Here is a 15,473-nt window from a genome sequence, read left to right on the forward strand (position 1 = left end):
CTAATGAACCCTACATTTCCTTATTAATTAATTATTTCAGATTATTGTTTCAAAAAAAAAAAAAATTATTTCAGATTATAAACTTTGCCTTTTGCCTTCTCCAGAACTATGAGAAGATATCCCCTTTCAAAATTTACCAAATTAACAGCAAATAATATTGATTTGAAGGAAAACATTATTATTACATGTTCCTGAAATATTTCCATAAAAGTCAATTTGAAATACATGTACAGTGGTGCAACACCATCAAGATTGAACACAGTTCTGTATAGTCCTTCACAAGCCACTTTTGTACAGAGCGAAGGAAAATATGTAAGGAAATATGTACCACAGGCAACCCCCATGGGCCCTTGCCTAAAATAACCCCCCAAAAAAGACGAAAACTTAAAATTGATCTGAGCATGACAGAGAATTGATGAAGCCTCCGATAAGCTACCGAGATCATCCCTTGCAAATTGAAAGAAAAGCTACTGAGATCATTTATCCTACCCACCAAATGCTATACTTGAAGAGATTGCACTCCAGCTTTATCACTTTTATCAATTTTACCAGCGAAGGAAGCACCTCCTTGAGTACCGGTAGTTGGCGATGGAGGTCGTTTTTCATCCAAGCCAAAGAATGGGCAATTTTGGAATGCATCCAGGCTGCTAGCTAGAAGACGATTCAGGCCACTCAGGCTATCACTTAAGATTAGATCTTCACTATAGTATTTACATGAAGGTATATCCAGCTCTAAAGGTCCTAATGAGTCAAGCTGGAAATCAAACAAAAATATAGAAAAGCAGTGAGAACTACAATATGCAGACATGGTGATACTGAAAGGATAATTATATTCACAAAGAGAAACAGTCCAAACAAAGAGGCAAAAAAAAAAAAAAAAAAAAAAAAAAAAAATCTACATGCATTGTATACTTATTTTTAAAAAAGCACCATGTACCTCCAAGGTTTGCAAAAGAATAAAATATGAAAAAAAAAATCCCCCACTTCCTTAATGACTAACCAACAAAATATTATATCGTGAAACCCTCACTAATTAACCAAAACCCAAAAACTCGTTTTGATTAATGGGAATGGTAATGGTAAGAAACAGAGTAACACACTTTAAGGTTTAGTTAACTATTATATGTTGAGGGAGATGGGGGAGTTAGTTAACAGCATTATTGACATTAGTTCAAGGGTAGGACAGAGATTAATTGTACAAGATTTATGGTGAGTTATTTTTTTTTTTTAACACAAGGGTATCTCATGTATTCTTTAGAACAACAAGGCTACAAGATTCAATATCTAAAAACAGAAGAAAAAAAAAAATTAATGCACAAACCAGTACTTAAACAGAATGATATTTAAAGATGAAAACATACCCAATAAATATCTGTCAGACTACTAAAATCTTTAGCAGAATTCCCAGTCTCATGAGTTTCAGATGCACACTCATCCATTGGGTCTTCCGAGACATTTCCCTTAACCATGGCTTCATCCTGTGATCCAAACTAATTGAAAATTTGTGGAAGTGTTTGGGGACAATAGCAATTAACATGTTTACAAGTAGCCCGTCAATAAAAATAAAATATGTAGAAGTTTTGCAGTTAAAGATAAAAACCTGAACTTTATTGCCGGTCCTGGCTGGACTAGTTTGATAAGTCTCAGAATCAGCAATTGAAGTTGCCACTAAAACCTGGTTGTTAGGGATAGCTCTGTTCTGAAATGAAAATGCATCACACGTTTCTTCAGCATCCCAAATTGATGATGAATGTGTAGAGGGTCCAGAGAAGCCAATCTTGCTTTGTCTATATATATGGGCAGCAATTGCTGCATCAAATGAGTCACAAGTGAACGGAATTGCCTCAACACACTGAGAACTTCTAATAGCAGGATTCTCAACCCCATTGGCATCTATAACATCTACATCTTCAGTTAACAAGTCCCCAACACTAGCATTTGTAAGGCTATCAGCCCATTCTCTGGTTGACAAACTCGTACTCTTTCTTGCTCTCTGGTCAACCTACACAAAGCACAGGGATCAGAACTTGAGAAGTTTTAAACAACCGTGACGACAAGCAGTCATCAGGAATTCTTTACAAAAATTCTCAAATACAACCGATCATCACCCAAAAAAAGAGAAAAAAAGAGAAGCAAAAAAAAAAAAAAAAAAAAAAAAAAAAAAATGAAAATCCCCTTCCAAAGCTCTGCCAATAAAAACCTCAACTGTTTATTATAAAGAAAATCCCATCCTGAGAGTTTGATAAAAATAGCATGGACAAGCACTACAGCACTTTATGTCTGCATCAAGCATCCTCAACACATTTCATAAAAAAAAATTAAAAAACTTGAGATGTGTCAGCCAAGTCCTCCAGCTAGACCCCCTATGGTCAGATAATAATTTACCAAGTTATTGAGGGGAAAATAATTAAAAGGAATTAAAACAAGAAAAGCCTGCAATATATCATGAAAAGAGAAATTTTGTAAAAAGAAACTTGAAAAAAATGTATGAAGAAATTATATGAATACACAATAAGCTATTATGATACCCACAAGAAGAAAAAAGAGAAGGCAACTTACAAATATTTTAAATTTTGTAAAATTAGATTCATCACAAGGTTCATTTTTCTTTGACAATACACTAGATCCTAAGTTGTGCATCTCAAAGATATCATTGGAAAGTTCAACATCAGCATTCTTATTTGCTTCATCAGAAGTAGCGACTGCTGACTCTTTAAGAGCTCTTTTTTGTTTTTCTAGGGTTTGCTGATCACCAAGAAAGTGATCAGCAAGTTTTTCCAGATTGCTCTTCTCCTCTATTTGTGGAAGTGATTGTTCCCGAAGTGCTTCCTGTCTTCTACTTTCTTGCACATCAAAATCGATTGCAGGTACATAAGTTGTTTGCGAGGTTCTAGATTGAAGCTCAGTGCTAGAAATCCAGCCATATCTTCATAAAAAAACAAAAAAAAAGAAGAAGAAATCATCATATGAATAATTAGCACTGCAATACAACACATATCATGAAGGGAAGTTGGAGGCAGAGAGAACCTCAATCGGAACACTGCAGGGCTACCAATCACGGCATAGACTTCAGCAGCAGTTACAACAGAATCTCGAGTCCATCTCTGATATCGCACCAAATTTTCTCTTTGAATATTGGCTGGGAAAAGCATGAGCTCCCCAGATGCGACACTAGAATTGCCCCACTTACGATCAAGATGTTCCAGAATGGATGATATCTTCTTTCGTGTACTTAAAGTCAGTTCCAAGAAAGGATTACGCTTGTCCTGCATAACCAACCCATTATATCCCAACATTAACATTTTTAATTAGCTGTTTTCACTGATTCAATGTGACAAGCAGAGAAACCGCTTTTATCTCACCATTTCTAGAGCCTTTCTGGTAGTTTGATCAATTGGGAACAACTGTAGTTTAAGTTTCATGGTAGCTTGTACATTGTCCTCAATGGCCATGCTTTTGGAAATATTTGATGAATTTACTTGTTCTTGCACTGAAGGGCCTAAATCAGTTTGCCCTGTACAGTTCAACTGAATTTTCATGGTAGCTTGTACATTGTCCTTTATGGCCATGCTTTTGGAAATATTTGATAAATTTACTTGTTCTTGCACTGAAGGGCCTAAATCAGTTTGCTCTGTACAGTTCAACTGAACTATATAAGTTTGGGTCATCAAGAAATTGGAAATATATCAATCAATTTAGGTACATAATTAACATTAATCCTAAAACATTTGCTTAAATGGACAGCACTGTCAATCCACCTTGATGGGAAGTGCAATTTTCACCAGCAGTGCGCTCCAGGTGCTCAGCAGCATCAGCAACCAAGGAGACACCAGCCATGGCGGCCTTCTCCCATCTTTTGATTGCAGCTGCAGTAACAGCACCTGTATCAGTCCAAATATGAGACTAAATATTACTAATTTCATAAAACAAGGCAGGGCTCAGGAGCCTTCATTACTCAATGCTGATAGTATGCCTGCTAAATTTTTTAGAAATAAAATTGGAAAGCAATGAAAGACTTAATAAAAGATTTGGGAGGGAAAGAACTGCAGAACCATCTTTGGCCGTATTATCTTCCATTTAAAAAGCTAATATTAAGCAAAAATCAGTTTTAACTGACAAAAACAAGTTTCAATCAGTAAAATCAGTACATACAAATATCCAAGAGAAAAAACACTAGAGTCTAGAGCATCTGCAAAAATACTCTTTGATCAGTAATAATTATTTCAGTTCAGTAAAGTTGATCAGTTGAAGAGAATAATGCCCAAGTATGATGATAATTTTTATCAAATAGAACAAAGAGTAAGTTTCAAATGTAATGGTGTGACCTGAAAGTAATACTAAGTAATTATAGATGATGGAAGAAACTGTTTGACCCAAAAAGAGATAAATTCTTGCATGCAATAAATTACGGAATTGAGTGTTCAGTAAAGTAAGCAAGGATATGCCATCACTAGGCATCTATCACAAAGACCACTGGTAGGCTATCATTAGTTCTCTAACAATCTAACTCAAATATCACTAGGGAAAGCACCCAGGGAAAGAGTATGACAAACAAAAATCAAATACAATTTAGATAGTTGCAGGATCTATGTATCAGAAATATATGAACTTCAAGTCACATTCAAAAGGTATCCGGTTAAACAAGCTCATGATTTCAAGAATGAGGGAAAAATGAAATTTTATGTATATGTTTTAAAGCTCTATACCATCAACCTACAATAAGTCCAACAAAATCAAGACTTGTAATTCATGGCTACCAATGATGAAGGTATTGTACCAGATTTTCGTCGTTGCCTTGATGGCTTTTTATGAGAGGGCTCTCCTTTATTGCTACTGCGAATAACGCCAATACTAGAACAACGTCGTGTTGAAGGCCCTTTTCCTGGGCTCACTTTCTGACCATTCTGGCTGTCAACTAGAACAATTTTTACAGCTCGTGCATCATTGGCAGACAACTTGTTCTGATTTGAAGCAGTAGGCAAAGGAGAGGAGTGATTTTCCCCTTGAAGTGCTTGTTTCTTTACATTCTTCTTTCTATCTTTCATAAGCTGGTTTTCCTGCAAGCAGAAGGGAATCTCCAGTACGGAAGTTGCTCCGAAAATTCAGAATTATATTCACAATGACGGAAAACTTAGTTCAGACTCACCAGTGTCTCTACGATAGTTTTAAACCTGCGTGGCTTCAGATGAAGTTTTGAGGCCTTGCAACTGTACTTTTCCAATAAAGACCACCTGATGCATTCAAAAATAAATGCAAAATAAGAAAATTTTAATGATACAGATGAAGAGATGGTAAACAAGAACAATTGGTTTATAAGTCTACAAAGACCTAGGCTATAGAAAAGTTACATGTGTAACAACACCATCAGCACAAGAGGAAAAAAAAAAACTTAACAAACTATTTAATGACGAATCACATCTAACTTAAAGTTCCAGGTTATGACCAAACAGTTCCATATTATGCACAAAAGAACAACCAACAAAGGCAATTCCGCAAAGTGAAAAATACTGCAATTGCTAATTTGTCATTCTTTGCAATTTAATTATTAATCTAAAGGCAATAACTTCACAATATCTACTGTTGTTTCACTGCTGGCATCATCAATTATCTTCTAGATGTGTGGAACATCACGAAAGATTGCACCAATAAATTTCAAATAATCAAACTGAAAGCAAGTGCTCCTTAATATGTAATTGCAGGCAAGAGGCTTTCTTTATGTCTTCCACATGTTTGGACATCATAGTCCACAAGCAGTCATTACCTTACAGACCTAGGAGGCATTTAGTCCACAAGGCATGGTGGGTGTGGCAATAATCAGCTTACCAGCTAAAGAGAGATCTTTAGGCACAGACCTATGGGATCTCAACTCCATTCACTGCTAGATTTTAAATCCAACTCTCAACTCACAAAATGAACCCTACTCTATTTCCTAATTTCTTGCTAAAATGCCTCCAAACCCTCTTAAATTTAAATGTTGAAAGGTATACTTCAATCTGCAACTATAGAAAATCAAACGCAAAGGAAGGTAGCCTCAAATAAGGTTATTAAACATGAATTCTATGGCACTGTACCTACCGGATCCCTAATTAAATAATGGGTATACAATATATCACATATCAAGCAAAGATAGAAAACCTGCTAACACTGTTTTTAATATATGGCACTAAGGAATAAGCTGAATCATATATCAATCAAAGATAGAAAACCTGCTAACACTGTTTTAATACTATGGTACTATGTGACACTTTGGTTAGCCTTAACTTGTAATATTGATTAATAAGCAATAAAGATGTGATTTTTGAGGAAAGTAGGCAGCTTTTTGATTAATGGAAATGGATGAAGTTTGCACAATGGTGGCTTGAGGCCACTACTCTCTGATTTAGTACCTTTAGGGCACTACTCTCTAGTTCTAGTGTTTACAAATTTCTGCCTAGCTGGCACATTCCTACCCTCCCTTTCTTATATATACATGATCATCCTTAAAAGAGAAGAAGACAAAAGATCATGGCAGCTGTCATGAGGAGAGGGGCTGCTCACCGATTTGGTGGCTGCCCTTCTGTCTCATTCCCTGACATTCCTATTTGCTGACCTCTCCTCCTCCTTCGCTCATAAGTAATCCAACCACGGTTCTTGCTGAGTAGTGGATTCGTTACATTCCCTCCCCCTAGAAGACTCACCTTGTCCTCAAGGTGAAAGGAAGGGAAACGCTCATTGATGAGTGAAGCTTCTTCCCATGTGGCCTCAAGTGTGGGTAATCCCACCCATTTGATTAGTACCTCCAACACCGTGGGTGAGCTGTTAGATTTCCTGACATCAAGCACCAGCTCAGGCTCTGCTTGCAGCTCCAGTTCTTCTGTCAGTTGGGTGGGTATGGTGGGGCTGACCACCTGACTGCCCAGTGCACGTTTCAGCTGTGAAACATGGAAGACTGGGTGCACTCAGCAAGAATCTGGCAGGGCCAACTTATAGGCCACCTTTCCCACGCGTTGCACCACCAAGAAAGGTCCATAAAATCGTGGAGAGAGCTTCTCATTAGGCCGCTTTGCAAGAGATTTTTGCCTATATGGCTGGAGCTTCAAATAAACATAATCCCCCACTTGGAACTCCTCTTCTCTTCTTTTTAAATCTGCATTGGCCTTCATCCTTTGTTGAGCGCGGAGTAAATTCATTTGTAAATCTTCGAGCACCCAATCTCTCTCTTGCAACCACTCCTCCAAGCTATCCACCGGTGTTTGACCCTTGCCCACTTTAATTAACTTCGGGGGGTCCCTTCCATAGACCACTCGAAAAGGAGTGAACCCAATTGATTCATGGTGGGCGGTATTATAAGCATATTCAGCCCAATGTAGCCACTTTCCCCAAGATTTGGGCTGCCCATTCACGAAACACCTCAAATATGTTTCCAATGTCTTGTTGACAATTTCAGTTTGGCCATCGGTTTGCGGGTGATATGCCGTGCTCCTCTTGAGCTCCGTGCCTTGTAGCTTGAACAACTCACGCCAAAAGATGCTCATGAATATGCGATCTCGATCCGACACTATAGAGCTAGGAAACCCATGAAGCTTGACCACTTCCTTAACAAAAATGGCAGCCACCGTTGCGGCACTATAAGGGTGTTTTAGGCCCACAAAATGTGCATATTTGGAGAGTCTATCAACCACAACCAAGATTGAATTCATTCCTATAGAGTTTGGAAGACCCTCAATGAAGTCCATTGAGATGTCCTCCCAAATAGCCACGGGAATGGGTAGAGGTCGAAGTAGGCCCGCGGGTTGCATTTGGGAATGCTTGGCTTGTTGGCAGATGGGGCAGCGTTTCACATGCTCTCCGATGTCCTTCCTTATCCCAATCCAATACCATTCCGAGGCAATTCTCAAGTAAGTTTTGGTCTCACCTTGGTGTCCTCCAATCGGGCTATCATGGTACTCCCTTAAGAGTTTGGGAATTAAGGTGGATGATTTGGGAATGGCAACTCTTCCCTTAAACAATAGCCTCCCTTCTTCCATCGTGTATCCCACATAACTCCCCTCCCCTTGCCTCACTGCTGCTGCTATTTTGCTATTTTGCTATTTTGCCCAGGAGGTTGTCAGCTTCGACTTCTCTCTCCACCTCTTCCCAATTGATACCTTGGGTGGTGACCATTGCTGCCAACTCACACCCCAAATCACCCCTCCTAGAGAGTGCATCTGCCACCCTATTGCTAGCCCCGGGTTTGAATTGAATTTCGAAGTCAAATCCCCCATTTTTGGTAATCCCCTCCCACTTCCCGTTGCTCCATCAAATACTTCAAACTTTGTTGGTCCGTCCTCACCACAAAATGGCGGCCTAGCAAGTAGTGGCGCCACTTGACTATGGCAAGACAAATCGCCATCAATTCCTTCTCATACGTAGCCTTCGCTTGCGACTTTGGCCCCAACAGCTTGCTATAAAATGCTATAGGCCTCGAATCTTGCATCAACACAGCCCCTAAACCATAGCCCGAAGCGTCAGCCTCCACCACGAATAGCTTGCTAAAATCCGGCATCCCCAACACCGGAGCGGCCACCATGGCAGCCTTGAGTTGCTCCAACGCCTTGGTGGCTTCGGGTGACCACCCAAAATTATCCCTCTTCAATTGTTCGGTCAAGGGTTTAGCTATTTGGGCATATCCTTTGATGAATTTGCGGTAGTACCCGGTTAGCCCCAAGAAACCTCGTAACTTCTTCAAGTTTTTAGGAGTAGGCCACTCCACCATAACCTTGACCTTCTCCATGTCAACGGCTACTCCACCTTGGGTCACCACGTGACCCAAGTAAGCCACTTGCGGCTGCCCAAACTCACACTTCTTAAAATTCACCGCCAAACTATGCTCCTTGAGCAAAGCCAACACTACTTTCATGTGCTCTCGGTGACTCTCCTTGTCGGGGCTATAACTCAAGATGTCATCGAAGAAGACTAACACAAACTTTCTCAAGTAAGGTCGAAATACTTCATTCATTAAAGCTTAGAAAGTGGCGGGTGCATTAGTGAGCCCGAAGGGCATCACCAAAAATTCATAGTGACCCTCATGGGTCCGAAAGGCCATCTTGTGTGTATCTTCCTCCCTCACTAGAATTTGGTGGTAGCCCGATTTGAGGTCAAGCTTAGAGAAGATGGCAGCCCCGTGAAGCTCATCCAAGAGCTCATCTATGATGGGAATGGGGTATTTATCAGGAATTGTCTCTCGGTTCAAGGCACGGTTATCCACACAAAAACGCCACGACCCATCCTTCTTCTTAACCAACAAAACCGGGCTTGAAAATGGGCTCACCGACGGCTTGATGATTCCGGCAGCCAACATCTCCCTAATCATCCGTTCAATCTCATCCTTTTGGAATTGGGGTACCGGTAGGGTCTCACGCTCACCGGATTACTCCCTTCCTTCAACACAATCGCGTGTTCATGACCCCTCTTGGGTGGCAGCCCCTTAGGGACAGCAAACACATCTTGAAATTCCACCATTACCTCATTCAACTACTCCGGCAGTGCTGGGGTTCCCCCTTCCCCTCACTCGAGTTCAACTCCACTTGATTTATTTCTACCCACAATCCTCCACCCTCGTGTCTCAAGGTCCTTATCATAGCCTTGAGCGACACCTTTGAGCGTTCCAAATCCGGGTGCCCAACTTAAGTGGCAGAAAATTATCCACCACCACAAATCCACCTTCTAGGACCACCCTCACCCCCTTACACCTTCCCTTACCCCAAATCAAATCGCCATTTCCCAGCGAAACCCCAAATTCACGGTCGCCGTCCACCGGCACACCCACCTCTGCCACTAGAACGTGGGAGATGAAGTTATGGGTAGCCCCCGGGTCCACCAAAATCACCACCGATTTCGGCCCTACTTTTCCTTCCAGTTTCATGGTTCGTGGGTTGGATAACCCCACCACTAAACAGAACGACGCTTCAGCCGCCACCTCCTCGTCGCTGGAACCTAGCGGCGACGGTTTGGACGACCCAGCTCCGGGGTCTCCTTCTCCTCCCAACAGTAACGCACTTAGTTCTCTGTTCTTGCAGCGGTGACCCACACTACATCGCTCGTCGCATCGGAAGCAAAGCCCTTTCGCCTTGCGCTCTTGGTGCTCGAAGTCGGTCAACTGTCGTGGCTCACCGGATTTCGCCGTCGAAGTGGTGGTAGATCTGGGGAAGTTGACGGATGCCTGCGATTCAGTGGTGGGCGCTTTTGGCCACCCCTTGAATGTCGAGGCCTGCTGAGTTGGGGTGCCAAAGGTGCTAATGAGACTCGACCTGACTGGGCCTTTGGATCCAGAAGATCTGGATGCGCTGGCAATTGATTTACCCGATCCGTAATAACTGGGTGGTTTCTTTAACCCGCCGACCCGGTTTCTCTCTTCGACCCGACCCGCGATCTCCATGGCCTGCTGTAGGTTAAATGGGGTCATTAGTCTGACGTCATCCTTGAGCCCATTTATAAAATGGCCTATCATAATGGTTTCTGGAACATCCTCCAACGCAGCTGAGAGCTCGATAAACTTCTTGCGATATTCGAGTACGGTGGTCTCCTGACTTGCCGCTAACCACTGCTCATGGAGACTTCCGGCATGGGTTGGTCGGAATTGTCGCAAGATTCGAGCTTTCATACTTTCCCAGTTAGGAATCGGCCGCCTCCTATTCTCCCATTGAAACCACCGCAAAGCGTCGCCCTCAAACACCGCCGCTTGAAGCTTCTATTCTTCCTCCTTAAGATGGTAATGGAGGAAATACTTTTCTCCTTTGAGTATCCAACCATCAGAATCCGTTCCTTCGAAGAGTGGCATGTCTAGCTTCCTCGGCTTCCAACGGTGGTCACCACCGCCATTCTGGTCGTTCTAGTTGCGTGTTCCCGGTGTGAACCCTAGCCCCTGCTCATGGTTCCTCTGGTAAACCAAGTTCCGTAGTTCTTCGAAGAACTAGGCTTGATTAGTGGTGTTTGCCGCCGTTTGAGCGTCTTGCTGTTGTCGTAGCAGCTCGAACTGATTATCGAGTCTTTGAATGGCCTCCTCCAGGGACTTCTTGAGTGTTTCTTCCTACGTTTTCATCGTAGCTTCCACTGTTTCCAATCGATTCTGTACTCCGGCCATTTGTTCTTCCAAGGTATCGCATCTCTGTGTTGCAGAGGCCACCATATTTTTTTTTTTTTTTTGGAAACGGAGTGGTGGTTTCCAGTACCGGCAGGCGCAGGACCGCCGCTCTGACACCACTTGTGACACTTTGGTTAGCTTAACTTGTAATATTGATTAATAAGCAATAAAGATGTGATTTTTGAGGAAAGTAGGCAGCTTTTTGATTAATGGAAATGGATGAAGTTTGCACAATGGTGGCTTGAGGCCACTACTCTCTGATTTAGTACCTTTAGGGCACTACTCTCTAGTTCTAGTGTTTACAAATTTCTGCCTAGCCGGCACATTCCTACCCTCCCTTTCTTATATATACATGATCATCCTTAAAAGAGAAGAAGACAAAAGATCATGGCAGCTGTCATGAGGAGAGGGGCTGCTCACTGATTTGGTGGCTGCCCTTCTGTCTCATTCCCTGACATTCCTATTTGCTGACCTCTCCTCCTCCTTCGCTCATAAGTAATCCAACCACGGTTCTTGCTGAGTAGTGGATTCATTACATACTAAGGACTAAGCTGAAATTATTACTGAGCCTATTTCCTAGCCAAGTTGAAGTGAAGTTAATCCAAAATAATATCCAAGTTATTTTTACTACATAACACTCTTTAGCTTACTCGTAGTAGATTTAGTTCAATTAATTTCAGTTTAGAGCTAAGTTATGATAAATTCATCTGGGATTAATTTGATAAAATAAGTTCGGAGGATTTTAGGGTTTCCATGTGAAAGAAAATACTTCTACCTCCAATGGCAGTTCCAATGCGAATTGCGATACAAACTTTTTAAAAGGGGCAAATTGTTTGGTGACACACCCTATTAGTAAGATCTGACTTTGCACAGAGCACAAAGCACAAATCAAAAAGCTATACAAAAACTATTTTGTTCAATCACCTCAAGCCCTCAACTTTTCTTGTTAATATATTAATCATAATAAGCTGTTCGGGTTAAAAAATTCACATAGCTTATATAGACATCCTATAGACCTATACCTGACTGAGCAACAAAGTGCACCAATTACCCCTATATTGTATATTTGTATTGATAGGGAACTTCTATGATAAGGCAACATATCCATTTCATATACCAAAACAATAGAGAGAATCATTGAATGTGAAGACATTGTTGAAACAAAAGACTGATTAGAAATCATATTACCAGCGTAACATTGCAGCATTAGTGTCTTTGGAATTTTTGGCATCCAAACACAAGTCAGGACCCAATAACTTGTTCATGCGCCTCACAAGTCGGTAGTAATAATGTCTGACCTGGATCATAACAATTAACAAAAGAAACTGTTAACAAATGTACAATATGGACATGGAAACATATACATGCAATCATTCAGATACCTGGTCCTTGTTTTTACTTTGCACCCGACATGTGATCTTTTCAAAATTCTGCACTTGTGAAATAGTAGATACCCTATCAGAAAATACAATTATAAAATATATCACCTATAAAACTAAGGAAAGAACTTGCCTTGCCAACTTGCCGCAATGCAGTGAAGAAACTTTCCTCCTCCCCCCGTGTCCATGCAGCCCACTGTCGGGTAGGTCGCTTTGCTGCAATTGATTCGCACTTATTGATGACAACCTAAGTTATTTTGACTCTCCCTTAAAGCATAATATAAACTACAGCTTACCAGGCTGTGAAGCAACACCATTGTCAGATGTGGATGGTATTGTCGGTGGTTCTTCGCTGTGACTAACATCGGTACAAGGACTATGCTGTTTAAGGCATTGTAAAGGAACCTTTTCCGGTGACTGCATACTTACAACATGACAAGATATCTACACTTTCATGACGTACTCCTATCTCAAACTTCAATTGATGACGATATAACCTCCGAATCTACATCAACCACAAGCTTAATTACGCTTAAGACAACAATTTAACTAAAGAGACCAAATAAAAATGTGTGAATCATCAAGCAAAATCATAAACATTATTGATATCAACATAACAAAACTAAATGATGCTCTACGACACAGATAACCATTCATCCATTAGCAAAATATTTTCTTGGCGCAATCTGAAAACGTCACCCACAATACAGATGAGGACAGTTGAAACTTTCACTACATTTATCATCAAATACGCGTTACAAATTAAATTAAAGATTCCAACAGATAGAAAAACAATGCAATTGAGTTTGATTAATTCTTTAAAATAAATTATCAATCGAAATCTCAATTAATACCAGCTCAAGGAAGAATCAGGTTCGCTTATTCCCCCAAAAAATTAATTTTTAAGGAAATACATAGATTCAATTCATCTAAATTCGACTAATACTCAAGGAACACACACAAAAATTAACGAATTTTAACTGATGCACCGGAAAATTAAGTAGGAGCAAAAAAAAATCAGAAAAAGACCAAAAATTAAAATTATAGAGAAAATTTGACAAAATTGAATCAAAAGTTATTAAAGAATAAACCTAATTACCGAATTTCACCAACAATTGCAAAAAGCTTAGTCATTTTCTGGAAAATTTTATGGAACTAAGACGAAAATTCGAAAGCAAATGAACCCTAAAATTGCAAAAATTAGAGCGAGAAATGTACCACAACTGAATCGTCGGTGACGATGATGGTAGCCGGGGTGACGAACAACCGGCAATGCTTCTCTGAAAGTTTTTTTTTTTAAAACTTTTTTTTACTTTTTTTTTTCCTTTTTTTTCTTTTGAAATTCTTTGACTTCTATTTAAACCATGAGAATATGTTACTTTTTTGTTTTCTAATATCTAAGGGTATAATCATCGATTACGTATTTAAACATGGGTAACTTTGTATTTTCAACAATAAGAGAAGTAAATATAAGCTCAATGATAGCTCTAAGAGAAGGTATTGTATACGGACTGCCATACGTATAATTACAAGAGACAAAGGCGATGCCACGACGGAGGAGAAGAATGAATTCTCCGGCGAAGGCAAGAGTGCGAGTAGAGAAAATCATTGTCATTGCCATCATTGGCGTCATCATCGGCGGCGTTGTTATTGGCGGTGGTAACGTCAACAGTGAGAAACTCAGAAACTCATGGAGATTGAAGACATCATCCATGACGGAAGAGAGAGAAAGTTTTAGAGAATTGAAGAGGAGAGAGAAAATAAAGATTGTTGATTATTTTGTAGATTTCTGGTTTGTAGTCCTTGTTGATTTAACTTTTTAATTTTTAATTATTTTTATAAAATAAATTTTATTGTCTAGATGATATCATTAACAAGTTGCATGATATCTTTTATTACTAGATGTGATATCATGTATATCAGCGAGCAAATAGGACATATCAACCTAGGAACATATATATCACGCATTAATAAAATCATACCAGCCAACAAAATGAACATATCAGCCAACATTAGGAACATATATATCAAGCATTAATAAAATCACATCAACCAACAAAAGGAACATATATATCACGCATTAATAAAATCACATCAGCTAACAAAAGGAACATAGCAGCCAATAAAAGATACATATCAGCCAATAGAAGGAACATATCAGCCAACAAAAGATACATAGTAGCCTACAAATGAAGCATATCAGCCAACAAAGGATGAAATCAGATAGAAACATGAGAGAAAATGAGCGAACCCCGACTCCCCCAGAGATTCAAGATCAACTGAATCGATCAAGCAAAAAATCAATAAGAAAAATAACGCATTTAATTTTTAATAAGGATGATCAAATGAATAATCAATCAATGGAATAAGATCCATCTCCCCCTAATTTTGGGTATTCCGAATAAGAATGAATTGAATTTTCAGAGGCAAGAACCAATAGGGCATACTGCCTACCAAAATCAAAGCTAGAGGCCTAGTGTATCTTTTCGGGACCTCCTAAGAGGTATTCAATTAGAGCAACAGGGGGAGGGAAACTCCATTGACTTGATTGAGGAAGATGATGATCCTGAGGATGATGTAGCACCAGAAGGACTAGATGATGATGTTAGGTGTCCAGTCATTTTGCTCACAAAAGAAGAGAAGAAGGCAATGAGGAAACCCTGGAAAAGTACTCTGATAATTTGAATGTTTGATGGGAGCCTGGGATACATAGGTCTCATGAAACGTTTGAAAAAGAATTGGCAATTGAAAGGTGATTTATCCCTTACGGATATTGGATGCAAGTATTTTATTGCTAGATTCAACAATCAAGACGACTATAGTTATGTGCTTACCCAAGGACCATGGCTAATTGATGACAAGTATTTAACAATTCGAAAATGGTTTCCACATTTCATCCCAAAAGAGGCATCTTTGAGTGTTCAAATTGCATGGGTAAGAATTCCAAACCTATTAGTGGAATATTTTGATAAGGAAGTCTTGAAGAAAATTGG

The 15,473-nt window shown here is 39.9% G+C and overlaps 1 protein-coding gene across 3 annotated transcripts; it reads right to left on the bottom strand.

Moving 5' to 3' along the window:
* Window positions 1-157: 157 nt before the first annotated feature.
* Window positions 158-13,811, bottom strand: LOC145570520 (TSL-kinase interacting protein 1-like). Of its 3 annotated transcripts, none has more exons than XM_081629639.1 (14): window positions 13,699-13,811; window positions 12,777-12,985; window positions 12,614-12,696; window positions 12,484-12,531; window positions 12,290-12,399; window positions 5,147-5,231; window positions 4,778-5,057; window positions 3,759-3,866; window positions 3,363-3,631; window positions 3,028-3,266; window positions 2,560-2,926; window positions 1,601-2,002; window positions 1,362-1,490; window positions 158-754 (listed from the first exon to the last, which is right to left on the bottom strand). In XM_081629639.1, the coding sequence occupies exons 2-14, from the start codon at window positions 12,901-12,903 to the stop codon at window positions 500-502; spliced, it is 2,502 nt and encodes an 833-aa protein (XP_081485765.1). In that variant the 5' UTR covers window positions 12,904-12,985; window positions 13,699-13,811; the 3' UTR covers window positions 158-499. The 3 variants fall into 3 exon arrangements, with proteins under 3 accessions (XP_081485765.1, XP_081485764.1, XP_081485763.1); XM_081629638.1 differs by having other exon boundaries at window positions 1,362-1,478; window positions 3,759-3,881; XM_081629637.1 differs by having other exon boundaries at window positions 3,759-3,881.
* Between the last annotated feature and the right edge of the window lie 1,662 nt (window positions 13,812-15,473).

Source organism: Chenopodium album, chromosome 12 (assembly GCF_948465745.1).
Source record: "Chenopodium album chromosome 12, dcCheAlbu1.1, whole genome shotgun sequence".
NCBI lineage: Eukaryota > Viridiplantae > Streptophyta > Magnoliopsida > Caryophyllales > Amaranthaceae > Chenopodium > Chenopodium album.

Excerpts from the sequence above, each read along its gene's own strand:
- LOC145570520 (XM_081629637.1), bottom strand. The coding sequence starts at position 12,903 with ATGCAGTCACCGGAAAAGGTTCCTTTACAATGCCTTAAACAGCATAGT. Across the intron at positions 12,400-12,483 it reads AAAGTAAAAACAAGGACCAG|GTCAGACATTATTACTACCG; the intron begins GTATCTGAATGA and ends GTTATGATCCAG. Across the intron at positions 5,232-12,289 it reads AATGCTGCAATGTTACGCTG|GTGGTCTTTATTGGAAAAGT; the intron begins GTAATATGATTT and ends TGAATGCATCAG.